This window comes from Sinocyclocheilus rhinocerous, unplaced genomic scaffold (genome assembly GCF_001515625.1).
Source record: "Sinocyclocheilus rhinocerous isolate Xijiao unplaced genomic scaffold, SAMN03320098_v1.1 scaffold200, whole genome shotgun sequence".
In the NCBI taxonomy this organism is placed as follows: domain Eukaryota; kingdom Metazoa; phylum Chordata; class Actinopteri; order Cypriniformes; family Cyprinidae; genus Sinocyclocheilus; species Sinocyclocheilus rhinocerous.
This window is the reverse complement of record NW_015641014.1, coordinates 1,816,885-1,826,888: the sequence shown is the minus strand read 5'-3', so window position 1 is coordinate 1,826,888 and position 10,004 is coordinate 1,816,885. Positions and strand designations below refer to the sequence as shown.

The following is a 10,004-nucleotide window of genomic DNA, read 5'->3' as shown; positions in this document are numbered from 1 at the left end:
GAGGGTTTTTCAAGCACTTCGCCAATGTCATGAATTTAAAGTAACTGCCCCCAAGACTGCACATCCACCATCAAAACAATCATATAAACATAAACAGAGACATTATAACCTCAGTGTGCTTTCAATACAGGTGGAGATGACTCCCTTGGAGAACGCCAGTGAGGTGATTGAAAATAAGACGCTGCAGTTGAGGACGCTGATCGCCCAGTGTCAGATGAGGCAGATGCTGAACATCAACCCTCTCACCATGTGCCTGAACGGAGTCATCGATGCCGCTGTCAATGGAGGACTGGCTCGATACCAGGAGGTACGGGACTGGATGGAGAGCAGGGTCAATCTGCTTCTGTTAGATTGGAGGTGGACTTTGGGTTGCTTGTTATTTCACTGCCTTAAAACTCTACAAAAATGTAGAGTACTGCAAAAAAGAATGGGGAAAATTGGAGTGGGAAAATGTGCAAAGCTGATAAAGACCAATGGTATTGATATGGACCCGAGGCTTGTATATTCAAGCAGTTTGTAGTTTGAGAAGCTAGAGTTTCAACATACAGAACTTTAACTACAGCAATGCTACCATATAGTCAAAAACATACTAATGAACATTTAAGTAAATATTTGATTAATTTTATAACTATTATAAGTATTATTTTGTAAAATTATTGTATAATAGTGTGACTATAAATAAATGTAGATTTTTATTTCCAGTAAAATAAGTAATTTTAATCATAGTCAATATTTTAGGCAACTGGTTAGTTCAAGTTAGTAGCAATGAGAAAATGTTTATGTTGACAAAATAAATATTGAAAAATTGAAATCTTTGAACTCTTGTGATCCAAATGCCTTGACTTTATTGTTGTCACATGATCTTGGTCTTGAGCTGCTAATAATAAGTAGCTACACTAAAGTTTATTTTATTTTATATACTATTTTTTATTTTATTTTATTGCAATATAAGTGCAATATTTATCTAATAATGTATAGCAGAAAAACTGATTATCTGAATATTATATTGTATTATTTTGCTAAATTATTATATAATACTATGACTATAATTTATGTAAAACGTGGGAAATCTGATTTTTTTTTAAATTATAATTTTAGTTTATATTTTAGGCGACTGATTAGTTCAAATTTGTGGCGATGCTGCTGTTATTTACTCTTAATTGTTATTTACACTTAATTGAATACAAATGCAAAATATTATTTTGTGTTCAATCACTATTACACAAAAAAACTATTACACAAAAAAAGTTTACATATATATCAATTACAAATACATCCTCTGAGTTTTTGATGTCATTTATATAAAAAAATAGTTTTATGTCGTTTGACACGAGACACGAGGCAGTCAAAATATTAAAATCTTTGAACTGTTGTGATCGAAATGTTTTGACTCTGTTGATGTCTCATAGCCTTGACAACATAAATTGTCTGTAAAGTGATTTATTGGTCTGAGCGCACTGACTCCAGTTTTACCTTCTTCCTTTTAGCAGGATGAAAGACCGGTTTCTAGTTGTTTTCAGTGAAACCCTCAAAAGCGCATTCGCTGGATGTTTAATGACTAGCCCACATCCTCACACTTCATAGGACCGTTTTCTGCGGGTATCTCTGACAGTTGCCAAGCAACAGCATGTTGAGCACTGGCCTTTTGTGAGCGTGAGCTTTAGCTAACTCTATTAAAAGAGAAGAGCTAACGGCAGGGGTCCTCCTGAATCCCAGCATGCACCTCACTGCACAGATGATGAGTTTACCACAGAGCACAGGGCTCCAGGTCTAGTCACTGGGCTATGAAAGCTGGATCAAAATCCATGTCACTTACATATGACAGTTAGCATGATATATTAAACGAGAGTCGTGGAAACGTTCCCTAGCGTCTTTGTAATGTTGCATCATAGTTTCTAAGAAATGAGTAGGAGTTCAGGTTAGTTTACAGCGTTGAAATGCCTGTGAGACATGCACTGAATTTCACACTGTATGAGTTTATTTATTAACTCTTCTTTTCTTAAAAAGTAGCCTGAGTACAAATGATTCATGCGTCTCTTTATGTACTTCCTCACGCAGGCATTCTTTGCGAAAGATTACATGGCAAATCATCCAGAGGATGGAGAGAAAATTACTCGTCTTAGGGAACTGATGTTTGAACAGGTACAAAAACAATAATTATTTGGGTCAGTGATGTGACACTCATTTTTTTTGTCTGTTTATTTAAAATATATTTTTAAATATATATTTAAAAATGTATATTAAAAATGCTATTCATATAATTACTTTAATACATCTGATAATGTGCCTTTAAAATATAATGATATTTGTGTATTAACAATTCATTATATTTGTTAAAAAACTTTTACTTTGAAAAATATTTAAACGTTTTTTTTTTAAGAAAATGCTATTACCTTTTACTTGATGGTTGCAAAACATGATACTTTTAAAGCTATTAAATGTAAACATTTCTTGAAAATTCTATAAAAAGTTTTTTAAAAACAAAATTAAGCCAACATTTATACAAAAAGTACATTTCTAGACATTTTCCTATTTTGTATTGTTTAAATAAATATTTATTTTGTTCTAAGAATAATACAATTTTCTCTCTGCCTTTTTGCAGGCCCATATTCTGGAATTTGGTTTAGCCGTGCACGAGAAGTTCGTTCCACAGGATATGAAGCCGTTACATAAAAAGCTTGTCGACCAGTTTCATGTAATGCGCTCCAGTCTGGGGATTCAAGTATGTTTACTTTTACACATATAGATACATATTCACTGGTCTTAAAGTGGAATTGTGTACATTTTTAGACGTTAAAATGCATATCCCAATTTAATATGCAACTTTAAAGGGAAAGTTCACCCAAAAATGAAAATAACCCCATGATTTACTCGCCCTCAAGGCATCATCGGTGTATATGACTTTCTTCTTTCAGACCAATACAATCGGAGTTATATTAAAAAATATCCTGGTTCTTCTAAGCGTTATAATGGCAGTAAATGGTGGTCGAGATTTTGAAGTCCAATAAAGTGCATCCATCCATCATAAAAAGTGCTTAATAAAGGCCTTCTAAAGCGAAGCACTGATTTGTGTAAGAAAAATATACAAAAATATCCATATTTAAATCTTTATAAACATTATCCAACGATAACGTTCGAATCACTCTCAGAACAGTTCCCGTTGATGAACAATAAAAACATTGACAGCCAATCAGAAATCCCGACCAGTTGGCCATAGTAACATTGGCTTAACCAGTGGCATGAGTTTGGGGCGGGGCCACAGATTTGTCTGACCAATAGCAGATGAATGTTTGAGAAACCTGTTTAAAAAGTTAATTTTGCTTAGTGCCAATAGAGGCATTGAAATTACATATGTGACCTTTAAAAACTGTGTTAATTTTAACAAGCAATTTGATGAAACACTTTCTATAACAGGTAATATTTTTTTGTTTAGCCACAAGAGTTTCCCGCTTATGTGCGAGTTAGTCCTCTGCATTTTGCAAATGGCAGCCCGCGCACATGCAGGACCCCCGTACCTAATGCCATCAGCCCAGAGGGAGGCCGAATCGTGGCAAGACGCAGGTTTGTGTCATCTTAATGCCATGTTAAAAATGTTTCTTGTGTGCATTCTTGAAATATATGCTGAAATGCTTTAAGGTCAGAGATAAAAAAAACAAAGTTTTGTAGTTTAAAAAGTTGAACTCAATTGAAATCTCAGCCAAGTAGATGCTATTTAGGAATGCTTATGTTCTGGATCAGGTTTGACAGATTGGCAGCTTGAACGCACCCACACGTTTGCTAAATTTATCCTGTCTCTCTCTTGTGTCTTTCAATTCCCTTTCAGTCCTCTCAGCTATCCAGCTGTCAACAGATATTCCTCATCCTCACTGTCATCACAGGCCTCAAATGAAGTGAGCAACATCACCGGCCAATCAGAGAGCTCGGATGAGGTCTTCAACATGCAAGTGAGAAATTCAAAGATACACTCAATGTTAGGGAACTAAAAAGTTACTAAAAGGAAACGCTATTAACTGTCAGATTCAGACAACCATTCTATTAATTTAATGAAATAATTACATTTTTTATTTATTTATTTTATTTATTTAGGATGAATTTGTCTGTTCAGTGCTGTTAGCTGTCACCTTAAGTTTAAATAAAAAGTGCAAAACTCATTCTTTTGCTTCAGAAAATGCAGCGCAGAATAAATAATATCATTGGTGACATCCAACAGTTTTAAAATTATATATAATTATTTTGATACAGTTGTAATTATGTAATTATATATAACATATATATATATATATATTACATATATATTGTGTATTTGTTCTTATTTTTACTGGCTGTTCTCTTGTCTCTCATGTTTAAACTTTCTTAGTTAATCTAGTAGTATTTGCTGTGGTATCAAAGAAGTACTTCGCTTTAAGTAATAAATGGAAAGCAAGTTAAATTGAAATATTTTTCTTTTCTTGCTGATCCGAAAAATGATCCGATCCGTGGGTCAAAAACCGTAATGTGATCCGAACCGTGAGATTTGTGATCCGTTGAACCACTAATATATAATAAATGTATTTATATAATTTATACATTTATAAATAACATGTTAGGTTATTTTTTAATGATAATTTATACACTGTATATATATTGTAATTTTTAAAACGTTTTTCCTTGAAAGCGTGTGCGTATACATCATAATAATTTTTTTTTTCCAAAAAAAATTTTAAATGTTTTTTTTTTTTTACAAAAATAATGAATTATTAAAGGATACATAAATATCATTATGTTTTTGAGTCACAACATTACATGTATTTAAGTATTTCATTTTGAATATATTTTTGAATAAACTAGCAGACAAAAAAAAAATCAGTTACTCAACCCTTTAAAATTATAATTATTTTAATAAATTGTATAATTATATATGAATTTGTACACAATTATATACAAAAGCATTATTTATATAAATAACACGTTATTTATATTATGATAATTTATATGGTCATTTTTTTTATGTATCTTAGCTTAATTGCTTCATAAAAAATACAAAAAAAATATATATATGTTGTCTATTTCTAGCCCAGTCCGTCTACCTCAAGTCTGAGCTCAAATCACTCTGGCTCACAGAATGTGAACAGCTCTGCGCCCTCCAGCAATAGAGGTGAGTGAATTCAATAGACTATAAGCAATCCGGCACTCAAAAGCAAGCAGTACTTACAACGCCCCACAACATAATTGGCATCATTTTGCAGCATTGCCTCATTTCCTCTGTTATTTCCTATCTGTTCAACTCTCACACTACGTGCCTTTATTCCTCTTCATTAGCTTCTCCACTGCCGTCTGACAAGCACAAGCACTCCAGAGACAACGCCTGCCTCTCTCCACGGGACAGACTCTGCAGCGGCATTTTCCCCAGCCCACTGGACCCCACACAGGTCAGAGCGGCTCCACCACCACTCTTTAACAATTACATGTCAAACTGAATATTCAGTGGGAAATAATGTAGGGTGGGGCTTCGTTTTTATCCACTAAGAGTTGATTATGATATTTCAAATTTTCATAAACTTACATTGAATGAGAGACCATAATATTTTTTTTTAAGTTTAAAAAGTGGGCTCTTTGATTTGATTAAATGATCACCCAGAACACCTTAGTAACCACCTAACAACATCTCATATACTGTATTGTTTAGAAACATTTAATTTTTTTTAGTGCTGTCAAACGATTAATCGTGATTAATCGCATCCAAAATAAAAGTTTTTGTTTACATAATATATGTATGTGTAGTGTGTATATTTATTATGTATATATAAATGCACACACAGTATATATATTTTTAATATTTACATGTATATACATTTATATATTTATATTTTATATTATACATAAATATATTTAATATATAAACATAACATATTTTTCTTAAATATATACATGCATGTGTTTGTATTTATATATACACATAATAAATATATACAGTGCACACACATATATTATGTAAACAAAAAACTTTTATGTTGGATGTGATTAATCGTGATTAATCCTTTGACAGCACTAATTTTTTCATATATTTTTTAAAAATATGTTTATGTACACCACCATTCAAAAGTTTTGGTTAAGTATTTTTTATGTTAATGAAAGAAGACTGTTACGCTCACCAAGGCAGTTTTTATTTGATCAAAAATACAGAAAAACTGTAACATTATGAAATATCATTACAAAAAGCTGTTTTCTATTTTAAAATATTTTAATATTTTTTTCCTGTGATGGCAAAGCATCATTATTCCAGTCTTCAGTGTCCCATGATCCTTCAGAAATATTATAATATGCTGATTTGCTGCAACATTTCTTATTATTACCATCAATAGGTGCTACTTAATATTTTTGTGGAAACTGTGATACACTTTTTTCAGGATTCTTTGATGAATAGAAAAAATTCAAAAGAATAGCATTTATCTTAAAATCTTTCTCACTTCTGATCAATTTAATGTGCCGTTAACATCATTACTGAATAATAGTAATTTCTTTACAAAAAAATTCTGCTGGCCCAAAAAATTTGGTATATGTTGGTTCTGTATATATATATATTTATAAATATTATTAAATATAATGTATTAATTGTATTGTTTTTTCCTGCTCACATTACACCAGCAGAAATAAATACTGAAAATATTTTTTTAATAATTACTATGCATTATATAATATAAAAAATATGCAATTTCATTGTCATATATTATTACAGTATATATAATTTACTGCAGTGGTTCTTAACTGGTTTGGCCTTGGGACCCATGTTTTCCCATGGTCATCAAGCCGCGTATGTATGTATGTATATGTATATATACACAGTATATTATATATATATAATTTGTTAAAAAACAAAGGCAAGGCAAGTTTGTTTATATAGCACATTTCATACACAATGGAAATTCAAAGTGCTTTACATAAAAGGAAATCAAAATAATCATACAAAAAATAATCATACAAAAAATAATCACAACAATAAAACAAGGAATTTAAAAACTTATACATTTATTTTTATTATTAAGATTTAAAATTAATTTAAAACAGTTAAAAATAGAAAATGACTACCGACAACCCCAGCCTGACCGGCAAACCTCAGCTGAACCGCGTGCAGCGCATTAATTCGGAGCCCCGTCACCGGCCCACACCCAGGAAGGTCTCTCAGCTGTAGCGCGTCAGCGGTAACTTGGACTACGTCGCATTTTTTGCAGCCGTTTACTGTAAAATAACTGTAGGTTATGTATCATAATTGGCAATGTTTTCAAATGCAAGGAGGTGCATTTTTTGTGGAGGATAGGGAGTGGCATATAAATAAATCTTTCAAATCTTACTAATCTTACTAAATTAGTATGAATATGTCAATAAATAAATAAAAAATGTCAATAAATATGTCAAAGTCCAAAAGCAAAAATGTAAGTCATTCATTTATTGACACATTTCATGCTTTATTTATACTATTATTTATAAATAATTAAAATCGTATAACAATTTTTCAATAAGTATGTGCCAATAAATAAATCAAGAGGTGTCAATTAAGTAAATAAATAAATGTTAATAAATCTATCATAGTCCGATACAAAACATAATTTAAAAGTTATTTATGTATTGACACATTTCATTCATTTTTATTCACATTTCAAATATTGTGTCAATAAATAGATAAATGTTAATACATCAAAGTCTTTTGCAAAATATAATTTATTTATTTATTTGACACATTTCATTCATGCTTTATTGATTTATTTGTTTACATTTTATATATAATATTTTATAATTGTATTTATTTATCAAATAGGTAATTTAATTTATAAAATAATGTAATTGTTTTAATTTATTAAATAATGTTAATACATGAGTACATTTATTGGACTTTGGACTATGTATTTATTGACACAAATTTCATGATCTTTTTTTATTTATTGACAAAAGATTTATTTATGCCACTCTCAGTCCTCCATACATTTTGATTTTTAATTTAGCGATTTGTATTCTAAAATCTAAATGAAAGTGAAACGGAATGCTCCCATGATGAATGTTTTCCTTTTTTGTTCGTTGATATTAAGTAGATCATCTCAATTTCATTTTAAAGCTGCATATTTGATGGTTTAGTGACTATTTAGTGGATCGGCTCTTTAGACCCAGTCTAGAGCGCAGCTCAAAATTGTTCTTCACCGATGAACATCTCGGCGCAGTCCTTCTGATATGCAGTTACGGCTAGAAATGAAATATACTAGAAAAGCCACGAAGAGATTATGTACGCTTTGAAATGGCATGTAATTTACAGCAAAATCTGAAGATCTGGCAGGTCCATATCCCATTTAGAGTGCTCTGAAACATATTGCTAGCAAGGTATTTTTGATAGAAGTACAAAATCAGTGTTGTACAGCTTTTATTTCCACACTACAGCAGTTTTTTTTTTTTGGTCTTACACAAACCGAGGCGTACAGCTAGACCTGCGTCCCGTTTTAACCGCTTTGTACTTTCTGGAATGGCTAAAAGGTGCTACATATTTCTTAGTGTTTGGTTTTCTTCTAATGTAGCCTCGTATCTACCGAAACTGCCTGACCGTTTAAATGTGCCAATGTGATGAAATTGTGTGGTCTCCGAGTATTGTGCCAAAGATGCAAACAGTATTAACTTCTTTGTCAGTGAGAGTAGTTAGGAAAGCTTAACTGAAGTTAGCGTGGCCGCTAGTGCTCAACAATGTGCTTCTTAAACCGTGTGCAGATGCGTAGCTCAAGACTGCATGAGGCATGAGCAGTACAAAGCAATATAACCATTGTAGTTTGCAGAGAGCGATAGAAACATAGTTCTGAGATGACTTTTCCCAGCAGCCTGATCCCAAATCAGGTTGTGTCGCCGAAGTCACTTCCAAAAAATATTGGCTAGATCAAATCTGTTTTTCTTTCTCCTTTGAATGTTAAATCTGTATGAACTTTTCGCATTATGGTCAGAAATTCAATTTGGGATCTTATTTGGACTCTAGGTTGTAGACGATAAACAAAGTTTAGGAAATGCTGTGTGGAATTGATGTTCATTTATATTGTTTTACCTTTTCTTTCAGAATTTATTTTCTTCTTCTAAAAAAAAAAAGTTGAATTTTTTTTACATCGCATTTCCATTTAAAAAGTATTTTCTCATTTTATGTGTATTTTTTAATTTAATTTTTTACCATGGAACATACTAACAACATTAAAATATTTGTTTTTCTTGCTAACAAAGCCAATGTGGTCAAGTTTTCAACAAAACAGCTGATTTTAGACATTTACGAAGTTTCATTTCAAAGAAAATACCTACCCGATCTCACAGGAAAACCTAACTATATTACAAAGTGGCGATTTCGTTAGAATTCATACGATGTGAATCTTATGAAATCGTATGTTCTTCGTAAAAAGTAAGCATGAAGGTCCATGCCTGAATATATATTTTTTCGTAAAAAGTAAGCATGAAGGTCCACGCCTGAACATAACTGAGCGTAAGCAAATCGTACGAAATCATACCAATTAGCCACCAATTTGTCAAAACGTAAAATACAAAAATTGCCATGTGAGTGTGTTGCTACATCCCTTCCTACGAAAGAAAACTTTCCGCATATTGATGTAAAATTGAGAGTAACAAACAGCTTTTTCACTGCCAGCTTAAAAGCCCACAGTTCTTTTAATAAATATTGGATAATAAATATTTGATAGTCGTTAAAATGCAACTTCAAAACACAGCAGCCTTTGTGAATCTCGGCTGTCCATTTACATTATTGATCATGTATAGACAATTGAAATGGTCTGTACTTGATAAAAATTGTTCTTGGCAAAAAATATCCCCTGTGATTTTATTCTATTATTGCATTTTTGTAGATAAATACAAAGTTCAAAGTGCTGTATTTTTTGGCAACCTAAAATATTTGAAGTGTGAAGAATCGAACTAACGTTGGAATTAAATGCTTAAAGATGGGCACCGTAACAGATTCGTTTGTTACCTATTTTATTAACGGCTTTGCAGCTATGTTCTCA

The 10,004-nt window shown here is 31.7% G+C and overlaps 1 protein-coding gene across 1 annotated transcript in view; it reads left to right on the top strand.

Moving 5' to 3' along the window:
* LOC107753657 (dedicator of cytokinesis protein 4-like) overlaps nt 1-7,290 on the top strand; it is an 81,102-nt gene extending 73,812 nt beyond the window's left edge. Inside the window, exons 42-49 of the mRNA XM_016569864.1 lie at nt 131-307; nt 2,059-2,142; nt 2,603-2,722; nt 3,434-3,561; nt 3,824-3,944; nt 5,053-5,134; nt 5,299-5,408; nt 7,055-7,290. Coding sequence (XP_016425350.1) covers nt 131-307; nt 2,059-2,142; nt 2,603-2,722; nt 3,434-3,561; nt 3,824-3,944; nt 5,053-5,134; nt 5,299-5,408; nt 7,055-7,168 — 936 coding nt within the window. The 3' untranslated portion in view covers nt 7,169-7,290. The remainder of the gene's footprint in view (nt 1-130; nt 308-2,058; nt 2,143-2,602; nt 2,723-3,433; nt 3,562-3,823; nt 3,945-5,052; nt 5,135-5,298; nt 5,409-7,054) is intronic.
* Nucleotides 7,291-10,004: the final 2,714 nt, after the last annotated feature.